At 54.1% G+C, this 25,583-nt stretch overlaps 1 protein-coding gene across 2 annotated transcripts in view; it reads left to right on the top strand.

The window, feature by feature from the left end:
• GPI (glucose-6-phosphate isomerase) overlaps positions 1-25,505 on the top strand; it is a 29,330-nt gene extending 3,825 nt beyond the window's left edge. The window contains exons 1-18 of one of the 2 annotated variants that reach the window (XM_030874427.3): positions 615-838; positions 1,814-1,904; positions 2,242-2,310; positions 3,824-3,943; positions 8,996-9,079; positions 9,216-9,362; positions 10,171-10,242; positions 10,921-10,965; positions 12,261-12,314; positions 21,244-21,304; positions 21,729-21,772; positions 21,907-22,059; positions 22,892-23,021; positions 23,176-23,252; positions 24,414-24,542; positions 24,767-24,842; positions 24,918-24,984; positions 25,095-25,505. In XM_030874427.3, coding sequence (XP_030730287.1) covers positions 717-838; positions 1,814-1,904; positions 2,242-2,310; positions 3,824-3,943; positions 8,996-9,079; positions 9,216-9,362; positions 10,171-10,242; positions 10,921-10,965; positions 12,261-12,314; positions 21,244-21,304; positions 21,729-21,772; positions 21,907-22,059; positions 22,892-23,021; positions 23,176-23,252; positions 24,414-24,542; positions 24,767-24,842; positions 24,918-24,984; positions 25,095-25,230 — 1,677 coding nt within the window. In that variant the 5' untranslated portion in view covers positions 615-716 and the 3' untranslated portion in view covers positions 25,231-25,505. Of the gene's footprint in view, positions 1-614; positions 839-1,813; positions 1,905-2,241; positions 2,311-3,823; positions 3,944-8,995; positions 9,080-9,215; positions 9,363-10,170; positions 10,243-10,920; positions 10,966-12,260; positions 12,315-21,243; positions 21,305-21,728; positions 21,773-21,906; positions 22,060-22,891; positions 23,022-23,175; positions 23,253-24,413; positions 24,543-24,766; positions 24,843-24,917; positions 24,985-25,094 lie in introns of those variants that run through there. The other variant, XM_060289410.1, reaches the window with a different exon arrangement.
• Positions 25,506-25,583: the final 78 nt, after the last annotated feature.

Raw genomic sequence — 25,583 nt, 5'->3', positions numbered from 1 at the left:
CTGCCTTCCTTCCCTCTGTGACCTCATCTTCTATCACTCTCCCCTCATTCACTCCCCTCTGGCCACACTTGCCTCTTGCTGTTGCTGAAACATCTAAGCATGCTCTCCTCGGGAATTTTGCAGTTGCTCTTCCCTTTGCCTGAACACTTCTCCCCCAGATAGCCAACTGGCTTGCTTCCTCACCTTCTTCAGGCTTTTGCTCAAATGTCACCTGAGTGAGTTTTGCCTTGACGATTCTATTCAGAATTGCAACCCCTATTCCCAGCACCCTTTCCAGCGTTCCTTATCTCACTAGCACCTCCCAGCATCAGATATGCCATATATTTTACTTGTCACCTACATAGCCGCAGCACCTGTAACACTGAAGTGTTGTAAGGAGTTGGGTTAAGTGGGTGAATGAACGAACTAATGAAGCAGGCCGGGGCTCTGCCTCTGTTCCTCAGTCACTTCCAGGCAGATGTCGGCAGAGCAGCAGCCCAAGCGGCCGCCGGTGGCAAGGCGAGAAGAGCTGAGGCCCCCGAGCCTCGGCTGCGGACCAGCTTGCCCCTCGGGCGCGGACCTCAGAGAGGAGGGCGGGGGCGGGGACGGGGCGGAGCGGAGCCGGGGACCTGCGCCTTAAAGCTCGCTGCGCTCGCCGGTCCTCCGCCTGCCGCGCGCCACCCGCCCAGCTTCCTCCTCCGTGCTTATCCCAGTCCGTGTTCTCTGCCGCTCTCGCCATGGCCGCGCTCACCCAGAACCCGCAGTTCAAGAAGCTGCAGGCATGGTACCACGAGCACGGCTCTGACCTCAACTTGCGCCGCCTTTTCGAAGGAGACAAGGACCGCTTTAACCACTTCAGGTGCGCGCGAGGGGCCAGGGGCGGGGCGCGGACGTGCCGGACCCGGAGGCGGCGCGCGGGGTTCGGCTGTGCAGGGCCTGGGCCGGGAGGGCTGGGCGGCGGTCCCCCGAGGGCCCCCGGCTGCGGATCTGGGCGCAGGCCCAGGCCGCGCTTCGTCCTTGACGCCTCCTTGAAGCAGGTTTCCGGGTGCTCGCCGGAGGTCTCGGCGCCCCGGCAGCTTCGTCATGAGGATTGGGCCTCTCTGCCGCTTCCCCTCCACGGGGACATTTCTCTCCCCTCCCCCTCCACCAGTCCCTGCCGTTTGAAGCAGGCCATCCCTCCGCGGTTGTGAGCAAGGGCCCTCGCCGACGCGGCAGGCTCAGAAGGGCTGCCCCCTTCCACTCGGTCCCGGCCGAGAGTGTGCTCGGGACCTTCTGCAGGGTGCGGTCAGGGTGGGACCGGCCCGGGGGATTTGCGGGGAGCCGCGATGGAAAGGTGGAGAGGTGGGGCCGTGATTCCTGCCCAGGAGGCTAGGTCCGGAGACCCATGAACGACCAGGAAAGGAGAAAATCTTGGGGGTCGGGAATGGTCACTGGCACAGGGGTTCGGGAGGGGAGGTCTGTGGCTCCAGACTGGAAGCCCCTGATGGCCAGCCCTGTCATTTGGGTCCTTCCCTGAGTAAGTTGAGTCGCAGAGTGGAAGCTCTGGGAGGGAATTGTCACTCTCTGGCCTAGGCAGGGGCAGCTCACCCAGCTCCGTCTTCTCATGCCCCAGCTCAGTTTTAGCAGAGGAAAGGCTCCTCACCAGGGGTCTGCATCTTGCCCTGTGCTGCTGCTGCAGGTCGGCTTGGGGGGCGGACAGGTGACAGACGACACCACTGTGCTGGCCAGCTGAGGCTTGTTTGGATTTGGCACAGGGAGGATTTTTTTTTTGGAAGCATCTCTGATCAGGGATCAGGTTGGGGTGTGGTCAGCCGCTTCTGCCTTCTTTCTGCAGCTTGAACCTCAACACCAACCATGGGCATATTCTGTTGGATTACTCCAAGAACCTTGTGACGGAGGCTGTGATGCAGATGCTGGTGGACCTGGTAATGTTCTGCGTGGGGAGGCTTGACCCGTGACCCATGGTGTTGTGGACGAGCTGGGCTACTGACGTCCTCAGGTCCTTGAACATCTTTACTCACCCCTCTTAGTGGATCTCAGTAGCTGCCCCTGTGCCCCTGCCCCTGGCTCAGGTTCTGACCTGCATCCCAGGGGACTCAGTGCCTGATGTCTGAGCAGATCCTTCCCAGGCAGTGGGGGAGGGCACCAGTCTGCAGCCATTTGTCAGCCCCGCCGGGGGCTGCACCAAGCCTTGTGCTTGGGGCCTTGGACTCCTGGTGGCCAACGTGGGTGGGACCAGGCCTCAGTGTATTCTCTTCTCAGGCCAAGTCCAGGGGTGTGGAGGCCGCTCGGGAACGCATGTTCAATGGTGAGAAGATCAACTTCACCGAGGTGAGCAGGCAGACTCCGTATACCCTCCACAGCCTCTTCCTTCCCTTTGGGGTTCGTCTGACTGTTAGCTGCATCACCCTGTGTCCGTACCCCTCCTCTTAGGCAATGCTTTTGCTTAACCAGGGGCCCGAAGGCCTATTTCCTTAAGCAAGTTGCACAGCCTTGGGGTGTGTCTTCCCCAAGACTGCAGTCTAGGTCTGGTGAGCGTGGAATGGCTCCCGGTGTCTGCCTGGGGACAGCCTCTCTCAAGGCTGCAGGGAGAGGGCTTCTCAAGACCTGCTCAGAGAAGTTAACTCTGATCCTTGCTACAGGTTTTGTCAGTGAAAAGACGACTCATGTCAAAATCAACCTCCTCAGTGGGAGGAGTCAACAGGATCCTTGCTACAGGTTTTGTCAGTGAAAAGAAGACTCATGTCAAAATCAACCTCCTCAGTGGGAGGAGTCATCAGGAAGCTGTGGCAAGGCCAGGCCTTGGCCACCCTGTGCCTGAATCGCCGTGGAACCCTGTAGGCATAAGAATCACTGAGCACTCAGAGTGTCATCCTCATGATGTTATTATCCTCGTTTTACACGTGAGGAACCTGTAACTCAGAGGTCAAGTCACTTATCCAGTGTCATTCTGTAAGTGGCAGAGCCACTATTCAAACACCCCTGTCTTTCACTGCTGGGCTAGGCTGAGAGACGGCAATCAAGGAGGGCTTCCTGGAGTGGTGCATTTGTCTACAGAATGTGGCACAGGAGTGAGGTTGGGCGGGGTGAAGGCAGTGTGGCATGAAGCCCTCCACCTTAGTGAGCCTCTCCCTGCGTTGGAGTCCTGAGATCATCCCTTCCTGTCCCCCTGGAGTCTCAGACCTGTTTCTTTCAAGGACTCATCTGCTGCCTCCAGCTTGATGGGACTGTTGCTCTCACTTGCTAAGGCCAGCCGCCTGGAGCCTATCACAGACTTAGGGTCTGGTTTGGTTTCCAGTAGTGGGTGTGATGGGATGCTTGGTGAGGGAAGCTTGAGTTGCCTGTTTTGCTCCACTTCCAAAGGGCCAGGGACACTTTTCAAAAGGAGCCAACGAACACCGTGTACTTTCACCAGAAAGATGAGACTGGGCTTCATGAGCCTGGGTCCTCTGTAGCCAGTCATTGCTTGTCTCTGACCTGTGTTGTCACCAGTGTGCCTTTGCTCATTCTTTGTTCAGCTTTCCTTGACTTTTCACGCCCTGAACATCTGTGGGTCGTTGGGGCCTGTCCCAGGCCTGTTCCGGTCTCCCTCCCCTTGCGACTGTCTGCAGCACGTAAGGGAGCAGCACACGCCTTGCCTTCCCTCTAGGACCTGGAGTGGCCCCTATTTGCATGAGCACGCAGTGGGTTTTGAGTATGAGACCATGGTACTAGCAGACCTTAGGGCCTGCGTGTCCAGTGGATAAAGGGCTGAGCTGACTCTTGGGGCCACACTGCATCATGCCCAGCTGGGAGTGTGGCTGCCCTGGGGTGGAGGCCTTCACGCGCTGACTCTCGTCCCCAGGATCGGGCAGTGCTGCACGTGGCCCTTCGGAACCGGTCAAACACACCCATTTTGGTGGATGGCAAGGATGTGATGCCAGAGGTCAACAGGGTCCTGGAGAAGATAAAGTCTTTCTGCCACGTAAGCAGCTGCTGGGCTGGACTTCCCCTTGGCCGTGTGTGTGTGCTTGTATTTGGGAATCTGGGGATCCTGATGGGCCGCCCTTCCACGCTCCTTGGAGAGGACCCCAGCCCTCAATGCAGCCTGAGGTGGCGGTGGTCTCTGTGACAGCTAGCCATGGAGCCTCTGCTAAGGCAGGAATTTCCCTGACCCTGTTCTCAGGGAACCCACCACTGGCAGCAGTAGAGCAGCCTCCTTCCTGAGCTCTAACGCCTGTGGGCTCACGGTGACAGTCTGGCCCGGACAGAGTTCTGAAAAGAAAAGTGAGGCCCCTGAGGGGTGGGATAGTCGGGGAGAGACTTGCTTTTTCTGACCTCTTTAGTCATGTGCCCTTATTGCCTAGTCTAGAACCAGACGAGATTTAAAATGGAACATTTTCTTGACCACACCCCAGCCAACTCTCCAGAGGCAGCTTTTATAATGTTTACTGTAAATCTTCCAGAAGTTTCCTATGCATGTACTAGCATGTCTGTCGTCTCTTCTTTGAAACACGGGCACACGTGTACACACACATGCAGCTTGTCCCTGTGTCAGCATTAATGCACACAACTGTGCTTCCTTTTCCTGTGTGGGGGTGTAGGGGTTGCCTCAGAGACCAGCTAGAGATTTCCCCACATCGCCTGCCATTGCCTCAGTGTCTACCCCACGGTGATTCTGCAAGAGTTGGTGGATGTCCTCAAGCGTGGAGTGCAAGGCTGATGTCTGTGGGCTGGACGGTTTGTGTGGCCGTGTGCATGTCTGTACGTGTGGGTCACGCATGTCTGTACGCGTGCTCTGGGAGTGATGATCTAGGCTCTAGTCAGCTGGTCCCTGAGAGCAGCGTCCCCCACGTGTGGCTGGTCATCTTCAGACCTGAAACGGCAGGAGGTGATCTGGGCATCCGTCCTAGAGGCTAGGCAGGCAAGTGAGTGGGACTTTGCAGGGTGAGGAAGGCTTGGGATCCTGATGAGAATCTGGATTCCAGAATGTTCCTTAAGAGTGGTTGGTGTTTGTGATGGGCTTTGGATGGGATGTAGGGTTGGGTGTTTCCAGACATCTGCTGTGAGTGGCAGAACTGATGTGTCTCGGAAGCAGGGTGCCCTGTTTGGTCAGCCCTTGTGTGCTCGGGCATGCCATGTGGAGAGTGTGTGGCACTGGTCGTCTGGGAAGCTGTTTCCAGGAAAGCCCTCCCTTATAGCTGGCTGCTGGATACCTGACTCAGACTGATGGGCTATTTATAGTTCAGAATAGCTGCTGAATAGCAGCAATTCCATGGTAAGGAACACTCCCCATGGCTGTGCTCTCAGGAGTTCGCCAAGATTGGGTGAGGATGTTCACCATGACCTTGATTGTCACGGCAAAAACCGAAAACAGCCTGACCTCATTTATCAGAGGATTGACCAGTGAAGTCAGTGTATGTTCATAAACCGTAGTCCTGGGCGCCATTAGGAATTAGGGAGCTACAGTTGCATTGACCTGCTGTGCTGTTCAGGATATACTGTGAAGTTGAAAAAGGAAGTTGCAGAACGGGTGTGCTTTTGTAAGACCCCTATCTGGTTAAATAAAGGGTATATGTAGTAATAGTAAAGATATACAAAGTTCCCCTCTAGGCTGCTTCATTATAACAAAACTCATGGTGAGATTGATTGTTGAAAAGCTGAGCAACTTATTTTCTTTCTGTATTGATGGAAAATTGCTCATGGCAGGTGCTGATTATCTAAAAGAAATAAAGTTACTGGGTCTTACTGGTTTGGGGAAAGCCACGTATACTAGTTTCCTATCGGTGCGTAACAAATAACTCCAGAATCGAGCAGCTGGAAACAGCAGTCAGCGTTTCTGTTGACTGGTTCTGGCTCAGGTCTCATAAGGTGGTAGTCAAGATGTTGGCCCAAGGTTACATTCATCTGAAGGCTTGATGGGGGTTGGAGGATCTGCACTCAAGATGGCTCACTAGCAATTAGTGCTGACATTTGGGAGGCTTTAGTTCCTTACCTTGTGGACCTCTCTACAGGTTGAATGTCCTCATGACAAGGTAGCTGATTTTTCCCAGAGTGACTGATCCAAGAGAGAGCAAGGCAGAGTGCCTCAACGTCTTTTAATACCTTGAGGTAGCATCAGAAGTTACTCTTTCATTTCTGTAATAGCCTCTTGGTTGTACAGGTCAATTCTGATCGAAGTGGGAAGGGACTACACAAGGACATGAATGCAGTGCCAGGAGGTGAGGATAGCTGGGAACCATCTTAGAATTTGGTTATCATAGTCTCCCTTCTGGCTCCCAGTGATTCATCATGTTCCTTCCACATGTGAAATACCCTGTTCTCTTTCTCTTAAGCCATATGCCATTACCATATCAGCTAGAAGTGAAGAACCTCATAATCTAAATTAGATACAGATATATCTGTATTTTCTTTAATACAACTTAAAAACAGTTCCTTTTGATCTGAAGATACGTGAATTAAGTAGACAAGTTATTTATCCCCTACACACCCAACATACAATGGTGAGATAGGCGTAGGATAACTGTTATAGGATAATTCCTTTTCAAAAAGGAAGGAAAGTGGAAGGCACACAGGAAACATTGGTCCAAAGCAGTTCTGAAATTGAGCAGGACACGTGTTGGCAATTGCTTGGTTAGGACTCAAGGCCTGGGAATTGTTCCTCAAGGCTTTTGGCTTTGCCCTTAGTCATCCTTTTTACGTGAAAGGTAGTCTGTGTTTGTAATTGCCTAGTTTTTTCAGCCTGCTTACTGCCTATAGAAATGTAGGTTTTTAAAGATCTCTTTTCTGGGACTTCCCTGGCGGTTCAGCGGTTAAGACTCTGCACTTCCAATGCAGGAGTGCACAGGTTTGATCCCTGGTTGGGGAACTAAGATCACACATACACACACCACGGCCTAAAACATAAAAAATATTAAAGATCTCTTTTCCTTTTTAATTTTTATTATTATTATTTTTTTAGCCATGCTGCATGGCATGTGGAATCTTAGTTCTCAGACCAGGGATCAAACCTGCGCCCTCCTGCATTGGAAGTGCGAGTCTTAACCACTGGACCACCAGGGAAGTCCCAGAGATCTCTTTTCCTTTTGTAATATCTCTGTCACTTTCAGGCCAAGCTGGTAGTGTTTCTGACAATTCAGTTATCTTAAAAACTTTGTGGGTCTCCTGTGAAGCTTACTGGGGGTGGGGGGTTCACTCCATTAGACAAAAGCTATACCCACAGATTTTTTCAAGATAAGTCCTTTCCTACAATTGCTTCTAAGACCACAGAGACAGTACTTTTAAGCTTTTTGGAAGCCTTACCTTCAGCCAAAATGTTCTCTGTGTTACCACCTTAGTTCTTTCTGAGGTCTTAACAAAGGATTTCACAGCTATATTCTCTGCTTTACTTCTTGAAGCTTTTCTTACAGTGCCCTGGATTTGAACTTTGCCAAAGATCCATCTCCTAATTTCAGCATCAGTTATTTTCTGGAGAGGCTGGGAATTTTCAAATCCAGCGATTCCTGGCTTCTTTTTGTTTAAAAGTTCTTCATTAAGCTTGTTTCTTTCCTCTTGTATTTTATTGTAAGCAGTAAGAAGCCAGGTAGTTCCTATAACACAGCCTGAAAATCTCTATAGCTAGATCATCCAGATCATAATAGATACATCTTTTACTTTCCCCATTAATGCAGGCAACAGTGTTATTAAATTTTCTTTCACTACATAACAAGGATTCTTTTTCCTACAATTTTCAGTAGTGTTTTCTTCCCACTTCTTTAAATCTGTACCAGCAGCCCCCTCGAGGACCATTAAACCTCTGCTAACAGTCTCTTCCAATGTTTTTTAGGCTTTCACTAACTCTCCTCAAGGCTCTTTTAGCTTTTACCCATATTTTTATTTTTTTATTAAAAAAAAATATTTATTTATTTATTTTGGCTCTGCCGGATCTTAGTTGCGGCACGTGGGTTCTTTTTAGTTGCGGCATGCGGGATCTTAGTTGTGGCATGTGGACTTCTTAGTTGTGACATGCGGGCTTTTAGTTGCAGCATGCATGTGGGATCTAGTTCACCAACCAGGGATTGAACCCGGGCCCCCTGCATTGGGAGCACGGAGTCTTACCCATTGGACCAGGGAAGTCCCTACCCATATTTTTAGATTTTTGTTATGGTAATACTCTACTTGTGGCACCAAAGTCTGCATTAGTTGTTTGTCATTATATAACAAATTCCACCCAAACTTGGCTTAAAATAGCAGTAAACATTTACTATCTCACACGGTTTCTGTGGATCAGAAATTGAGGCTTAACTGGTTGGTCTTGGTTTGGGGGTCTCTCTTGAGGTTGTACTCAAGATGTCAGCCAGGGCTGTAGTTATCTGAAGGTTTGCTGGGTTCTCGAGGATTCTCTTCCAAGGCAGTTCCTATTCATGGATGGTGAGTTGGCATTGGCTGTTGGAAGAAGGCCTCTGTTCCTCACCACACTGGCTTCTTCATACAACCGAGTCTTCTCATAACATAGTAGGTGGCTTCCCCAAGAGTGAGCTATCCAAGAGAGCAAGGCAGAAGCTGCATGGTCTTTCCTGACCCAGCTTCTGAAGTCACACTCCGTCATCTCTGCAGTGTCCTAATGGGTGCATAGTGAGCCCTGTACAGCGTGGGGGACCCTATAGGGATGTGAATACTGGGAGGCAAGAATCCCTGGGGTCCATGTGGAGCTTGGCTGCGTGTATGTCATTTCTGTCCCTGGCACAGACCAGTCACAGTAGTTGACATTCCACATCTCTTGGCCTCTGTCATGTTAGGTTCTGCTGAAAGTTTGCTCTTGTTTTGCAGATTCTGACAATGTTGCTGTGAGGTGGGGATGTCACCCCGCTTATTAATGATGAGAAAAAGGGTCTAGTTGGGGCTGAGTGTGGCAAGGATGTGACACTGTGTCTCAGTAGGCCTGTGATAGGGCCTGGAGGTCGGGACTGAGGTGTAAGGATACAGAAGTAATGATGCATTTGAGCAGCAGTTTATACTCAGGGATCTGGGCTGATTACATCTCCCTGCTCTGTGCCAGCGTGTCCGGAGCGGTGAATGGAAGGGGTACTCAGGCAAGTCCATCACGGATGTCATCAACATCGGCATCGGCGGCTCTGACCTGGTAAGGAGGGGGCTGCCTTGGGATGGGGGAGGAGGGGTCCCATCCAGGGCCTTGGTTTCTCCAGAGATGGGACCTGGCTGTTCTCACCTCTCGTGGGCCCCGGAATCTTGTTTTCTGATGCTGCGTCTCCCCACAGGGACCCCTCATGGTGACTGAAGCCCTCAAGCCATACTCTTCAGAAGGTCCCCGGGTCTGGTTTGTCTCCAACATCGATGGGACCCACATTGCCAAAACACTGGCCGCCCTGAAGCCTGAGTCCTCCCTGTTCATCATCGCCTCCAAGGTACGGCCCTCAGACCCGGCCTGACTCCCAACCCTGTGTGTGTTGGGGTGCGAGGGGGGGTGGATGCTTTGCCACTGCCCTGGACTCTCCCAGCTGCTCTGAATGAGCCACGCTTTGTGGATCAGGTGGGCACAGCTGCCCTCAGACTCTTCCTTATCTGGTGGCAAAAACAGTTTACCTGATGAAAGCCTGGACTGGTCCGTATGAGCCTTCATCTTAGGCATACCCACTCACTTCAGTGAATGTGCGCTCAGCCTGGGACCGTTCCCATCTTTCTCAGAGATCTGTCTCTAATGTCTGCTCCTTTCTGATCCCAGAGCCATGCCCAGATGATGTAAGCATTTTGTTTTTTGTCATCTATGCCCTGTTTACTCGTATCCATGCACATTAAATATTAAGAATTCCATCTGAGTTCTGAGATACAGCCTAGTCTGGGCTGAAGGGAGCCCCAGGTGTGTCCACAGCCGCTCCTGGAGGATGCTCTGGCCTTTGACCTGTGGTGGGGTGGCGGGGGCGGAGGGTGGGCTCTGGGCAGGTGGAGGTGTAGCTCTTAGGAGCGTTTCCCCTTTCTCTGTCTGTGAAGTCCTGGAATCACAGGATGACGTTGCTACTTCCAGGACCCTGCCCCAGACACAGTCACTGATCGTGGCTTTGTGGACATGTGGGTGGAGTTGATGGGGAGTGGCTCACACCTGCATGCACTGCTCCGTGTGCTAACTGGGCACCCACACGGTCTCCGCTGCTGAGCTCTGGCTCTGGGCCGTACCGACCTTGGCTGGGGACCGACTCTTGTACTCTCTGCCTGCAGACCTTCACCACCCAGGAGACCATCACCAACGCGGAGACAGCAAAGGAGTGGTTTCTCCTGTCGGCCAAGGATGTGAGTGCTGGGTGGGCAGTGGGCAGTGTGCGGGCTGGGAAGGACAGGGTGGGCCTGCCCGTCAGCCTGCGTGGCCACGCTTAGCCCTGTAGCCCTATTTCCCCTGAAGTTGGCAGCAGGAGGCATCCTTTCTGGTTAAGATATTTGGCTTTGGGACTTCCCTGATGGTCCAGTGGGTAAGGCTCTGTGCTCCCAATGCGTGGGGCCCCGGTTCGATCCCTGGTCGGGGAACTAGATCCCGCATGCATGCCGCAACGAAGATCCTGCATGTTGCAACTAAGACCCCGTGCAGCCAAAATAAATAAATATTTAGAAAAAAAAAAAAAAGATATTTGGCTTTGCCAGCCCAGACAAGCCAAATGTGGCAGACGCTGCTCTAACTGCTGAGGGCCGTTTCCTTAAGGCCACTGGCCCTGTGGAATCCTCTCTACCCCTGGCCCCTCCAGCTTTACAGCGGAGACACCCTGGGCCTTGTGCGCCTGTGAGGTAGGCTGGGCTGCCTGGCTTCTGACCCCTCTGTCCTCTCCATCTTGACATGGGGCTCCTCCGACAGCCTCCGAACCGAGGACTGGGAGCAGTGGGTCCCCCCCGGGGCCTTGGTTTCTCCAGAGATGGCAGGGTTGCTGCCCCTGGGGGGCCCCTGGATGGGTGTGGTATAACTTGCCTCATCTCTTGCAGCCTTCCGCAGTCTCGAAGCACTTTGTTGCCCTGTCTACCAACACTGTAAGTGCCCATGAGGGTTCCCATACTACCTCCCTGGGAGGGCCCAGGCCAGGTCAGGGTCATGGCCTTTCCGAATACATCAGCTGAGGTGTGTTTCACAGGTTCAGGGGTCTTGGCTCAGCTGGTGGGGTAGAAGGGTTGGTTGCCTGTGAGGGATGTGAGTTGCAAACCATCCTTACCTTTTCTGCAAGGCAGACAAACCTCTGCTGCTCCAGCAGGGGGCTTGCAGTCAGTGGGATCACATTAACCCCACCCATCTCCCGGGCCTGGCTGATGGCCACAACATTCCACACATGTGACCTCCCCTGGCCTCTGCCACTGGCCTCTCCCCAGATGGGATATGCTGGGTACGGGTGGGGGATGCATCCCATTTCTCACATAAGGACATTAAGCCCCAATGAAGGGATGTGACTTGTCACCCAGTGATTGCATGAGTCAGTGATGCCGGGATTAGAACACGGGACTAGAACGTGGTTACCCACCTGCCAGTTCCTCCTGGCCCCGGCTTGTGCAAGGTGGGGTCAGGGGCGTGTCAGCAGGCAGGACGGGGCTGTGCTGTAGGGGTCGCGAGGAAGACAGACCTGGCTGAGCACTTGCTGTGTGGTGGGCTTTGTGCTGGGCAGTCTGAGCCGGAACCACACCCGGGTCCTCCTGACTCCACTCCTTCCGTGTCACCCCCACCCCCACCCATGCCTGCAGTGCTGACTTGCCTGTGGGGGGAGACAGAAGGACATCTTAAGGCTGGCCAACCACAGTGCCACTGTCCACCTTCTGCGGGTAGAGCTCAGACTGGTCAGTGGGGCGTCTCCTGTGGGGTCTAGGCAAGGGTTGCTAACCCTGTCTGCCCAGGGGATAGAATAGGATCTCTCATTCCCTGAAGGCTTCCTGGGGTGCGGTCACCATCCCAGTATTGGAAGGGCTGGACAGGTGTCCGGGCTGTATGTTTCCTGGCCTGGGAGGTTGCCCCTGCCCGTGCTCAGTTGTTTCCCAGAGGTCCCAGGGGGTCTGGTCCAGGAGATGGTCTTGCAGAACAGTGTGTGGGCCAGGTCCTCAGGGTGGCTGCGCAGCCCCTTTCAGCAGGAGGGGTTTGTAAGCACTGGGCCACGGGTGTGCTGGACGTGAGCTGGCCTGGCATCTGCCTCTGGGGGTGGGTGGCTCCTGGTCCCGCCTGGACTCGCAGGTGGCTGCAGCGCAGCCCCAGTGGTGGCACGACTCTTCATGCCCTGGAGCCGCTAACATGTTCCTGTGCCGCTAACCCAGGCTTCCTTCCTTCTCTTTCCCTTTGCCCTTTTTAGGCCAAAGTGAAGGAGTTTGGGATTGACCCTCAAAACATGTTCGAGTTCTGGGATGTAAGTAAAGGCAACTTCCCCGTGGTGGGTGAATCATGTGTCCTTTGCCAGGTCAAGCCGCAGATGAGGGGCCCATAAGGTCAGGTCGATATTTATTGAGCACCTGCTGCATGCCTGCAGCAGGCAGGAGGCCCTCAGAGAGGCTTGTGGGGCAGGAGCAGCTTCGCTCAGTCAGGATGAGGGCTCCACTCCCACCGAGGGCGGGCTTGCAAGGCCAGGGTGACATTCCCCTGGGCGGGGTAACCGGAGCCACCCCTGTCCCCCTCACTAAGCTGAGGTTGTGAGTTATTCTCAGTGATGACCTTTCTCTGAACTACAGCCGCAACCTGTAAAGACCAAAGGGCAGGGTGAGGCGGGAGGTGTGACTGGGCAGGCCTGGAAAGGAGCTGCAGGGGCAGCTGGAGGGTGGCAGAGAGGAGGTGCCTGGGTGGGGCCCCGCTGGGCAGCTCGCAAAGCCAGCGTTGCTGAGTGGCAGAGCTGCGGGCCACTCTAGTGACAGGCGGTCACGCAGACTCATCTCTGCTAGAGCCACAGCTGGTGCCAAGCAGTGAGCAGGAGCTCTCCTTGCAGCTTGCCTGAGTGCAGCGGTGGTGTGAGAAGGGCTCGGGTCGCAGAATGCGGGGAAGGCTCGGGGGGCAGAGATGCGGTGCAGGGCGTGGCGTGGGTGCCTTGAATGCAGTGGGTGTGGCCCTAACACGTGACTTCGGCAGGTGTACCTAAGAGGGCATCGTCCGGTTGGGGATTTTCCCAGTGGGGCTTTTATACTGGAAGCCAGGCCCTTTTCCAGGCCTTTATACTGGAAGCTCTCTGCTTGGCGGCAGCATCTGAAGATGTAACTTCCTTTGAAAGCTCTAAAGGCCTGGAGTCTGGGAGAGGATTCCGCCCTCACGCCCTAAGGCATCTTTTGTGTGTAATGAGTTAACCTCTTTCTAGAATGGGACTAGTTATGTACCGTCCTTGGAAGAATTGAGAAGAGTCACTCAAATCCTTTTCTGCGTCCTGTGGCTCAGATGAGGAACCCCGCTCGAGAGAGACTGTGCAGCTTCTAACAAATGTTGCATGCCTGTTAAACGAGGGGAGGTACCACCCTCCTCCTCTGCGGGATCTGGAGCCTGAGCAGGTGGTGGTCAGGGACACGTGGGGGCTCCTGCTAGCCAAGGAGCCCAGCGCAGCGGGGCTGTGTCGCAGCCTGGCTCGTCATTGCCTGTAACCACCCAGCCTGCAGAGATGAGTGGGGGTGTGGCTTAGAGACAGACCTGGGTCTCCCAGGTAAGGCCTAGGAATGACAGCTGGGCACAAGAACATGGGGCTGGGGCTGGCTAGTGAGGCCCGAGTGGCCAGGGTGGGCACAGTGGAGGCCTTTGCGGCCAGTCCAGACATAACCTGGAAGGACCTGCCTGGGTCGCTAAGGATGTATATTGGTGAATTGAGAAGGTGACATCTGAGGAGCCAGGGACAGGAAGAGGTGAAATTTCTGGACCCAGGGTCTCAGGTGAGACAGAGGAGTCACAGTAGATACAGGGATGTTGCTCTGGCTCTGAGGTAAGATCTGAAGAGTCCAGTCTGGCGTAGGTACGTGTAAGCGGTGAGGCCTGGTCAGCTGTGGCCAGCCACGGGGCAGCCTTGTGTGTCGGGATCAGGCAGTCAGCACGCATTACCGGAGAGCTAATTTTGGCCGGTGATGTCTGAAGAGGAGCCAGGACAGGTACAGGTGGTATCTGAAGAGGAGGCACCAGGACAGGTAAAGGTACAGGTGAGGTCTGTGAATTCTGGAAGAATTCAGATATTTATTCTATCAAGTGGAGTCTGAGGAGCCAAAATTAGGTACATGTTCTTTTTTTTTTTTTTAATTTATTTTTGGCTGTGTTGGGTCTTCGGTGCTGCACGCGGGCTTTCTCTAGTTGTGGCGAGAGGGAGCTAGTCTTCGTTGCGGTGCGCGGGCTTCTCACTGTGGTGGCTTCTCTTGTTGTGGAGCATGGGCTCTAGGCGCGCGGGCTTCGGTAATTGTGGCACGCGGGCTCAGTAGTTGTGGCGCACGGGCTTAGTTGCTCTGCAGCACGTGGGATCTTCCCGAACCAGGGCTCGAACCCGTGTCCCCTGCATTGGCAGGCGGATTCTTAACCACTGCACCACCAGGGAAGCACGTCGCTAAGGTGCATTGTGAGAGGCTTATGGTAGACAAAGGTCTAGAGACAAATGTCTCTAGAAGTGTCAGCGGCCCAAGTCACTCAGACACTGTTTGGCACCAGTGGGCTCTCGCCAGGCTTCCCTCAGGCTGAGATGAGCAGCCAGGGATCTGTCAGGTCTCTGGGAAGAGTCTGTTCAGGTTAGGTTTGTATAGTGGGGTCTGCCGGCATGGTCTGTAAAGCCACGTCTGCTTGAGGTCTCAGAAGCTGGACAGACAAGGTGTGTATAACTAGGTGTCTTAGGGGAGGCCTGAGGAGCCAAGATCAGGCACATCTGGACAGAAGTGTGTTGGTCAGGTAAGGACACGAAAACCAAAGGTAGGCAGAGACACAGCTGAGTCTGACAGGTGGGACTAGAAATCCACCATCGGGTCCGGGTCAGAACTGTGTCCTCAGGTGTTGTCCAAGCAGTTCTGGTGATGCTCAGGGCGATGGTCCTGGAGATGGTCCTGCGTCCCCTGGGAAAGGACTGAAAAGCTGGAGTCGGGCAAAGAGATGGAGCGCTGCTTCCATCCATCTGGAAGGTTCATGAATTCTGCGTCTGTCTCAGGTACACAGAGCAGGTCTGTCAGGTAAGGTTTGAGGAGTTGAGGTGAGATACAGGTTTGTACTTTTGGTTCTTGAACAGGTGAGGTCTGAGCTGCTGAGGTCAGTCCCTGGTTTGTATTCCAGATTTGAGGAGCTGAGGTTCAGCACTGGTAGATAGAACTGAGTTTCTCAGGTAAAATCTGTAAAGCCAAAGGTAAGCCAGAAGTAGGTTGAAAAGCCATGTTTAGGTTCATTAAACTCTGTCCCACAGTTGAGGTCAGGCACAGGTAGGTAGAACAGATCTGTCAGGTGAGCCCTGAGGAGCCAAGGTTGGGTTCATCTAGAAAGACCTGGATCTCTTAGATGATCTCTGAGAATATGAAGTGAAGACAGGTGGATAGAGGTAGGTGTCTCAGGTGAGATCTTGGGAGCTGGGACTGGGCACAGGTGAGTAGATCTGCATCTCCCAGGTAAGGTCAGGATAGGTAGGTAGAACTGCATCTCTGCCTGTCTGGTAGAGATGTCTTACGAAGTTGTAGAGCTGTGGCCAGGCACAGGTATGTGGAATTGAGTTTCTCAGGTAAGGTCTGTGGAGTTTGCATCTGGTACAGGTTTTATCCTTGGGTCTGTCAGGGTGAGTTAAGCACAGGTGGGTAGAGCACGGTCTGTCAGGTAAAGTCTGTGGAGCAAGTTCAGGAAACTGGGTCTGTCCAGTGAAATCTCAGAAGTCACAGCCAAGTCCAGGTAAGAAGAACCAAATGTCTTAGATGACGTTTGGCGAGCTGAGATGAGGTACATGTAAGCAGAGCTAGCCTGCCGGGGCAGTCTCAGGAGCCAGGAACAAGCACAGGTAGGCAGAGGTGGCTCACCATGTGCAGTTTGAGGATCCAAGGTCGTGCACAGGTAGGCAGAGCTGGCCGTCCAGCTGCAGTCTCAGAAGCCAGGCTCAGTCACAGGTAGAACTGACTTGCCACATGTGGTCTTAGGTAAGCAGAGCTGGTCCACCAGGTACAGTGTAAGGTGCCAGGTTGGTAGAATTGGTCTTCTGGGTATCGTCTGAGGAGCCAGGGTCAAGCACAGGTAAGCAGAGCTGGTCTGCTAGATATGGTCTGAGGAGCCAGGGTCATGTACAGGTGGGTAGAGCTGGTCCGCTAGGTACAGCACGAGGAGCCAGGGTCATGTACAGGTAGGCAGAATTGGTCCGTTGGGGATGGTCTGAGGATCCAGAGTCAAACACAGGTGGGCAGAGCTCGTCCACTAGGTATGGTCTGAGGACCCAGGGTCAAGTACACGTAGGTAGAGCTGGCCCACTAGGTGCAATCTCAGGACCCAGGGTCATGTACAGGTAGGCAGAGCTGGTCCGCTAGGTATGGTCTGAGGAGCCAGGGTCATGTACAGGTGGGTAGAGCTGGTCCGCTAGGTATGGTCTGAGGATCCAGTGTCAAGCACAGGTAGGCAGAGCTGGTCTGTCAGGTATGGTCTGAGGGTCCAGAGTTGTGTACAGGTAGGCAGAGCTGGTCCACTAGGTCTAGTCTGAGGAGCCAGGGTCATGTACAGGTAGGCAGAACTGGTCTTTCAGGTATGGTCTGAGGGTCCAGAGTTGTGTACAGGTAGGAAGAGCTGGTCTACTAGCTATGGTCCGAGGATCCAGGGTCAAGCACAGGTAGGCAGAGTGGGTCCACTAAGTATGTTTTAAGGATCCAGGGTCATGTACAGGTAGGCAGAGCTGTTTGGCTAGGTATGGTCTGAGGATCCAGGGTCAAGCACAGGTAGGCAGAGCTATTCTGCTAGTTAGGTTCTAAGGATCCTGGGTCATGTACAGGTAAGCAGAGCTGGCTGGGTAGGTATGGTCTGAGGACACAGGGTCACATACAGGTAGATAGAGCTGGTCTCTTAGGTACAGCATAAGAAGCCAGGGTCATGTACAGGTAGGCAGAGCTGGTCCGCTAGGTATGGTCTGAGGACCCAGAGTCAAGCACAGGGAGGCAGAGCTCGTCCACTAGTTATGGTCAGAGGAGACAGAGTCATGCACAGGTAAGCAGAGCTGGTCCACCAGGTACAGTCTCAGGACCCAGGGTCAAGTACAGGTAGGCAGAGCTGGTCCATAAGGTATGGTCTGGAATCTGGAGTCAAATACAGGTAGGCAGAGCTGTCTGACTAGGTATGGTCCAGGGATCCAGGTTCAAGCACAGGTAGGCAGAGCTGGTCCACTAGGTGTGGTCCGAGGACCCAGGGTCAAGCACAGGTAGGCAGAGCTGGTCCACCAGGTATGGTCTGAGGATCCAAGGTCAAGCACAGCTAGGCAGAGCTGGTCCGCTAGGTATGGTCCAAGACTCCAGGGTCATGTACAGGTAGGCAGAGCTGTCTGACGAGGTATGGTCTGAGGATCCAGGGTCAAGTACAGGTAGGCAGAGCTGTTTGGCTAGGTGTGGTCCAGGGATCCAGGTTCAAGCACAGGTAGGCAGAGTTGGTCCACTAGGTATGGTCTGAGGATCCAGGGTCATGTACAGGTAGGCAGAGTGGGTCCACTAAGTATGGTCTGAGGATCCAGGGTCATGTACAGGTAGGCAGAGTTGGTCCACTAAGTATGGTCTGAAGATCCAGGGTCGTGTACAGGTAGGCAGAGTTGGTCTGCCAGGTATGGACTGAGGGTCCAGGGTCATGTACGGGTAGGCAGAGCTGTCCACTAGGTATGGTCGGAGGAATCAGAGTCATGTACAAGTAGGCAGAGCTGGCCCAGCAAATGTGGTCTGAGCAGCCTGGGTCAGAGGCAGGTAGGCAAAGCCTGTCTGCCAGGTATAGTCTTGAGGAGACCTAAGGAGTTACGGTTGAACACAGGTAGGTAGACTTAGCTCTTTCAGGTGTTGGATTCAGGCAAAGGTATGTACCCTTGGTCTTTTGGTGATGCCTGAAAGACCAGGGTTAAGCCTGGGTTGGTAGAGCGGCCTCAATTCAGGCCCACAGCACTGGGGTCTTCTGCAGGTAGGCGGGACTCTGCGGGGCTCATAGCGGATACGCAGCCTCTAAGTTAGACATGAGTAGGTGGATGTGGCTCCTCGCAAGCAAGGACTTTGGGGCCAGCTGTATGTATGCTTGGGTCTCGCAGGTGACATGCTTGGAGCATGAGGTACACTGACCCAGGTCCTAGGAGTTAGGTCTGGGGTTAATCCCAAGTAGGTAGAAGCACATCTCTCGGTGGGGTCTGCTGAGCACAGATACGCAGAGATGTTTGCATCTGATGAGGCTGGAGGCTCCTTACTGAGGTGTTGGTGCCCAGGCCAAGCAGGGGTTGATAGTGTTGGATCTGTGTGTGAGATGTGGAAAGCCGAGTGAGACACAGGCGGTAGACCTGGCTGTCTCACGTTAGGCCTGGGAGCCGAGATCAGGCCCGTGGAGAGAGAGCTGGACCCCTTGGGAAGGCGTGAGGAGTCTGAGTGTTGGGTTCAGGGAGGGGGGCCTGGGTCTGTCAGTTGAGATGTGAGGGGTCAAGGTTAGGCACAGACAGGTATGTGAAGCCCGGGTGATTAGCTGAGCTGTCTGGAGCCTGCCTCTGACAGGCGTATAACCCTGTGGTCTGAGGTACTGGAGTTGAACACAAGTAGGTAGAGTTGACCTCCCAGGTGAAGCCATTGCATGCATACCCAGGGCTGCTATGTGGACCTGGCTTTGTCCGTGAGTCCGTGGATCAGGGTCACATGGACAGAGGTATAAACACGATCTTAGGTGGGTTTTTGTCCCCCGGTTCAGGTACAAATTGGCATCCCCGGGCTTGTTAGATGAAACGAATGGGGCAGGATCTAGCCTAGAAATACGTAATTGGTATGACGGGTAAGGCCTGAGAAGGTGGGTCAGACACAGGTGGGACCCTCAGTGGTAGGCTCAGGCACGGTCAGGTGGGTAGAGTGGACTCTCATCGAGGGAAAGGCAGAGTCATCGTAGGTATGTGTACCTGGGTCTACCTGGGGAGGTGTGCGGAGCCCTTGGGTTCAGGTAGGAGAGGTAGAACGAGCTGAGCCATGTCAGCCGGCTGTTCTTAGCACCCTGGTCAGGTGTGATGGGCAGAGCTCAGGGTGTTGCAGAGGCCTGAGGATCTGTAACCAGTCCAAGGTGTGGTCTGTCACTTTGGGATCTAGCTGGCAGGGTCTGAATTAATCAAGTGGGGAAAGAGATTGGATTATACCTGGTTGGAGAAGGTGAGGTCTGAGGCTCTGGGGCAGGTGAGGCACAGAACATGGAACTGACTGCAGAGCTACATCTCTAAGGCGTGGTGTGAGACCCACTGCAGGTGAAGGTGAGGTCTAAGGACCTGTGTCCACAGCTTGAGGTCTCAGAGGCTCAAATCGGACACTAGCTTTGCTGGGCCCTCCCAAAACAAAAGTGAAGTCTGAGAACCTGACCTCAGTCAAGGTCAGCAGCCTGGAATCTGTTGGTCTGAGTGCTGGCTGTCTGCTCAGGCCAGTTTCTGGATTTGAGTCTATTGGGTGAGATCTGAGAGCCAGTGTCAGGCATGGTGTGGTCTGTGGGACTGTGACAGTCAGGTAAGGTTCCGCCAAACCCAGACCCTTTCTAGGTAAAGAGCCCCATCATTCATCTTATTATCCAAGCCAGAAACATCTGGGCCACATTTGATTCTGTCATTCTTCCAATTCATCCTTTTTTTTTTTTTTTTCCAATTCATCCTTTTTAATTGAACCTCCTGAATCAGTGGTCTGCATCCCTGCCGCCCCCATTCAGGGTAGCATCATTCTGTGGACGACCACTGGGGCTCCTAGATGGTTTCCTGCTTCCATTCGCTCCTCACCCACAGACTTCTTGGTTCTCCAGCCTTGCCTCTCAGCTTCTACCCTCCAGTTCTCACTCCTTCCTTCATCTTCTAGGTTGTGCTACACTTCTTCCTGCCCAGCCTGTCTCGTCAGGCTTTCAGGATAGAATTAAGCCTTAATGCCCCAAGGCATCCATTGGATGTAATGAATTAGCATCTCTCTTTTGCCTTTAGAAGGGTGCTGGCCTTGGACCAACCTTGGTAGTACTGAGAAATTGAGTCACTCAAAGCATTTTCCGTGGGGCTTAATTCTCTCACTGTTGAGAAAGGCTGCTCTTGCTGCAGGACCTTTGCATATGCTGTTCTGGCTGCTGGAATCCTTCTCCTCCCTCTGTGCTTCCCTGGGTAACACTTACTCATTCTTCACATCCAGGCTCAAGCACCCTCAGAGTCCTTTTATTCTTGGTTTCCTTTCTCCCAAGCACTTTATCTCATCTTCACATTTATTGGCATGATTGTTTCATTTATATCTTTCCCCCCCGTGGATTGTTTGTATTGCCTATGCTAGGAACATGGTAGGTGTTCCATAAACAGTTGTTAGGAAGACGTGACTGGAGATCTGAGGATTCTGAAGGTAAAGTGGAGTCTGCAGTGTGGCACGAGAAGGCACAGTGTGAATGGTAGACCTCAGTGTGTCTTGGGCTGAGGCTGAAGGTCAGTCAAGCCTAGGTATGAGCCACTGGGCCTGTCAGTGTCCCAGGAGGCAGGGCTAGGTACAGCTAGGAGGTGCTGGGTCTGTCAGTACAGCCTGAGGAATCGGGAATGGGCACAGGTATGAGGCACTGGATCTCTCATTGTCAGAAGTGGCAAGGCCAGGCCCAGGTATGAGACACTGGGTTTATCAGTATCTGAGGAGCAGGGGCCAAGGCCAGGTAGGAGGTGCTGGGTCTTTCATTGTTCAAGGAAGTATGCGTGGGCACAGGTATGAGGCGCTGGGTCTCTTAGTGTTTCAAGAGGCTGGACACAGGTACGAGTCATTGGGTCTGTCGGTGTCCTTGGAGGCACAACCAGACACAGGTATGGGATTCTGACTTGTCAGTGTCCAAGGAGGTGGGCTAGGCGCTGGGTCTGTTGGTGCCTGGGGAGGCCGGACCTGGCACAGGTATGAGGCGCCGGGTCTGTCGGTGTCTGAGGTGGTGGGGTCAGCCACGGTAAGATCTTTGGTTGAGTCTCGTGGCTCTGGTCAGTCCCTCGTGTAGTCTCTGCCCTGTTGGTCGGCCCAGCAGTTGCCGGCGCCTGGCCTGCTGTCTTGCTTCCCAGAGGTGGGTTGGCCCCAGGGCCGCAGAGCTTCACCTGTAGCAGAGCATGGTTCTCAGGGGGCAAGTTTCGTGGCAGGAGGGAGGGGGGCGGGGTGTGCCAGCCCTTCCTCAGCGCCTTTTCCTGTCTCTCCTAGTGGGTGGGAGGCCGCTACTCGCTGTGGTCAGCCATCGGACTCTCCATTGCCCTGCACGTGGGTGAGTGTGCATGTTTGTGTTTCTGTCTCGGGAGACCGTGTTGCCGTCTGAAGTCGGGCTGGGGGCTCGTGTCCCTGAATACCTTCCCGTTCCCACAGGCCGCGGGCCTCTCTGCCCTTGGCTGGAACATTTCTTTCAGGTCAGGTGGGAAGGGCCGAGTTTCCTTGCGGGTTTGCAGGTTGGCCTTTCTCCCCACCCCTCACAACTGCGGTCCTGCTCGCTCCTCCACGCCAGGTGGCCCTAGAGCTGCCTCTGTGCTCAGGGCTGACTCTGATTAGAGGGGCTTTCTACAGGCCCAAGTCCTCCCAGATCCTGTTTCTTCTGGCTCCCCCTCCAGCCTTTCCCCGGTTCCAGAAGAAGCTGTGTCCGCGTCCAGGAGGCCTAGGGCATGACCATTTCTGTTGACGCTGCTTTTGTGTTGCAGGATTTGATAACTTCGAGCAGCTGCTCTCAGGGGCTCACTGGATGGTAAGTGCTGAGGCGTGTGTTCTCTGCCAGACGCTGGCCAGAAGCTTGTGGTTGGTCCAGCTCCCTCCCCCTCGCCCTCACTCCTTCCCTCCTGGGAAGATGCTCAGCCCCCGCCCACCCCGTTCTCATTTCAGGACCAGCACTTCCGCACGACGCCCCTGGAGAAGAATGCCCCCGTCCTGCTGGCCCTGCTGGGCGTGTGGTACATCAACTGCTTTGGGTGTGAGACGCATGCCATGCTGCCCTACGACCAGTACCTGCACCGCTTTGCTGCCTACTTCCAGCAGGTACCAGCTGCCAGGCCATGCCTTGGGTTGGGGGGCCCATGAGCCTGGGTGCCCAGGTTCCTGCTCCTCCAGCGGCCTTTTCCTCCATTACCCTTGGGCATGTCCAAGGCCCCCCTGTGCTCCCCAGCTCATGGAGAATCTTTGTAACCAGGATCTGTGTCAGTTGAGTTTGGCTACCGTGGAGGGGCATGAGTGGCTATCATGGTGCCCTGGCCAGTCAGGCTCTGGCTTGGCTCAGGGCACGTGCCTCAGCCAGGTCACTTCTTTCTTGGACATCACCCGACAGGGTGGGCCACAGCCTGGGACCCCCATGGTTTGCACTGCCTTTGTCCCTCCAGAAAAGCAAGTTTACACCCAGTCTGTGGTGCCTCTTTGGGCTACTCACAGCCCTCTGCCCCTGGAATCTCCACAGCCCCCCTGGAGCAGCCCCTCTCCCAGTGGATCCTGTGACTGGAGGAGGGGCTGAGGCTCCCCAAGGCCCAGAGTCTAGTTGGGGTGATGGCCCTCAAAGGCTATACAGTCTGGATTCCAGCCTGCCTCTCCATTAAGAAATCAGTTGAAGATTTTGTGACCCGTTTCTGCTCTTAGGGAGGTCCTCCCTGGACCTCCGTATACACCTTCTGCTGGTCATGGGTCCTTCAGAGCAGTCGAAGCCAAAAAGCTTGTGAGCTGTGCCCTCCCAGATGAGGGGACATAAAAGAATCACGCCTGCCCGTATCTCACATAGCCAGGGCAGGGCAGGCGTGCCTGGTGCATCCCAGGCTGGTTTTGGGCATGCGCATGAAGGAGAAAGACTTGCAGATCGATGACTGGGTTTCTGGCCCCATTCCAGGGTGACATGGAGTCCAATGGGAAGTACATCACCAAGTCCGGCACCCGTGTGGACCACCAGACGGGCCCCATTGTGTGGGGGGAGCCAGGGACCAATGGCCAGCACGCCTTCTACCAGCTCATCCACCAAGGTAGGGCCCATCTGGCCTGGGCAGGAGTGCAGCTGGGGACGGGGAGGGCACGCCAGGAAAGACTCCTCCATGAGGTCAGCCTTAGCCTGTAGGCCACATGGGTGGATCCCATGGGTGGGGATAGGCGCCTGGGTGACCACAGTGCCCTTCGCAGGTACCAAGATGATACCCTGTGACTTCCTCATCCCTGTTCAGACGCAGCACCCGATAAGGAAGGGTTTGCATCACAAGGTAAAAACCCTCTTCATGCTGTCTTAGGCGCACATGACACCTAGACCTCTTGAGACTGATGCATTAGTCAGCAGGACTAGTTTTCTGTTTCTGCCACCACAAACTTAGTGGCTTAAAGACAACACCCATTTATTATCGTGGTTTCTGTGGGTCCCAAGCCCATCATGGTCTGCTGGGTCTCTGCTCAGGTTCTCACAGGCTGAAGTCAAGGTGTCGGCAGGACCGTGTTCCCTTCCGGAGACTCTGGGGGGAAATCCTTTTCCTCATTCATTCAGATTGTTGGCAGAATCCATTTCTATATGGTTGTAGGACCAAGACCTGGCTGCTTTGCTGGCAGCTGGGGGTCGTTCTCAGCTTCTAGAAACCCCCTTGACTCGGTCTCAGAACCAGCAAGGCTGGGTTGAACCCATCTGAAGCTTCGATTCTCTCCTGCATCTTCTTCTGTTGCATCTTTGTGGCTGACTCACTTGCCGTCCTCTTCTGTGATTTTTAAGGGCTATGTGATTACATTGGGCCCACCTGGATAATTTCCCTATCTTAAGGTCTGTAACCTTAGCTCTGTCTGCAGAATCCCTCTGTGCCATGCGATATAATACACACAGGCGTTAACAGCAGGGGGGCAAAGGTCAGGGAGCCAAGATCTTGCCTACCACAGCAGCAAAGGGGAAAAGCACCCAACTCCTGACCTGACAGAGTCCTTGAAGGGGACCGATCCTGCCTTTTCTTGGGTGTGCAGAGTAGCATGGGTTACTGTGGGCACAAGCTTTGGACGCGGGAGTCCTGGGTTTGAATTCTAATTCTTCCACTCTGTCCTTCTGGGATTCAGTGCTGCTGACTTGAGGAAACTGAGGCTCAACTAGAAAAGAGATGATGCCTCTCCCCCCTCAGGATCTTAAAAAATAGATGTTGGTAAAGTTCTTAACAGGGCCCTCGGCAAGTAGTACATAGTCCTCGAAGGGTAGTTATCATCGTTACCTACTTTCCAGTGTCAGCAGATGTGCTCTGGTGCCCCCCTTGCTCCAAGTAAGCTCCAGAGTCGGGGCAGGCAGCCTGACCCCGACCGCCGAGACTAACCCTGGCTGGGCAGTGCCAGGCAGTCTTGTCCATCTGCCTGAAGCTCAGACAGTGCTTCAAAATGGTACTCGATGTCTCTCTCGTCAGATCCTCCTGGCCAACTTCTTGGCCCAGACTGAGGCCCTGATGCGGGGGAAGTCAACAGAGGAGGCCCGGAAGGAGCTACAGGCCGCAGGGAAGAGTCCAGAGGACTCTGAGAAGCTGTTGCCCCACAAGGTCAGCCCTTCTCCTGAAGTGGGCTTTGGGTGGCATCCTGGAATTGGAAGGATAAAGTTGTGTGGCCAGGGCAGGGGCTCGTGGAGTGCCTTGCCTGCCTTGCACAGTAGGAGGGGCTGTCCTCACAGAGCTGCCCATCCCAGCCTCTGGCGCAGCGTGTGCTTCCCTTATGAGGAGTTAGGAATCACGACTAACTGGGGGACATTTCTGGGTGTTTTCTGAAGGTCTTTGAAGGAAATCGCCCAACCAACTCGATTGTGTTCACTAAACTCACGCCGTTCATTCTTGGAGCCTTGATTGGTAAGTGAGTGGGGAAGTCCCAGCTTCGGGTAGGTCGGACTGGGCTGGTAGAGCCCTAACGTGCTCCCTCCACAGCCATGTACGAGCACAAGATCTTCGTTCAGGGCATCATCTGGGACATCAACAGCTTTGACCAGTGGGGGTGAGTTGCTGGCTCAAGGGGAGGGTGGGGAATGCCTGTGAGCTGGCTGGTGGATTTCACTAGCAATGTTGGAAGCTTCCTCATACCATTCTTTCTCCTCGCCCTGGCAGAGTGGAGCTGGGAAAGCAGCTGGCTAAGAAAATTGAACCTGAGCTTGATGGCAGCAGCCCAGTGACTTCTCACGATTCTTCCACCAATGGGCTGATCAACTTCATCAAGCAGGAGCGTGAGGCTAGAAGCCAATAAACTCGTGCCCGGCAGTAGTCCCCGTTGTGACTGGTCCTTCTTGTCCCTCCTGCCCAGAGTCTGCACCGCATGGTCCTGCCCAGAGCACCCTCTGGTTTCGGGCTTGGACCACAAGCCCTTTGGCGGAAGCTGGTCTGGAATTGCCAGCCTCACCCTCTCCATGTCCAGGCCCCCTCTGTCTTACAGTTGGCTGAAGTGTTTCAGTGCAGCTGATTTTTCTGACCTGTGTTCATTGTTCATATACCAGGTAGAAAATAAAGATGCCACAAAGGAGACTGTAGGCTGAGACTCTTCTCTGTCCTGAGATGGGGCTCTCTGCAGGAGTTAGGGTGCCCAGTAGGAGGAGTGTTTGC

Source organism: Globicephala melas, chromosome 19 (assembly GCF_963455315.2).
Source record: "Globicephala melas chromosome 19, mGloMel1.2, whole genome shotgun sequence".
NCBI classification, from domain to species: domain Eukaryota; kingdom Metazoa; phylum Chordata; class Mammalia; order Artiodactyla; family Delphinidae; genus Globicephala; species Globicephala melas.
Note: the sequence above shows the minus strand (reverse complement) of the source record. Positions and strands in the feature narration are given on the sequence as shown.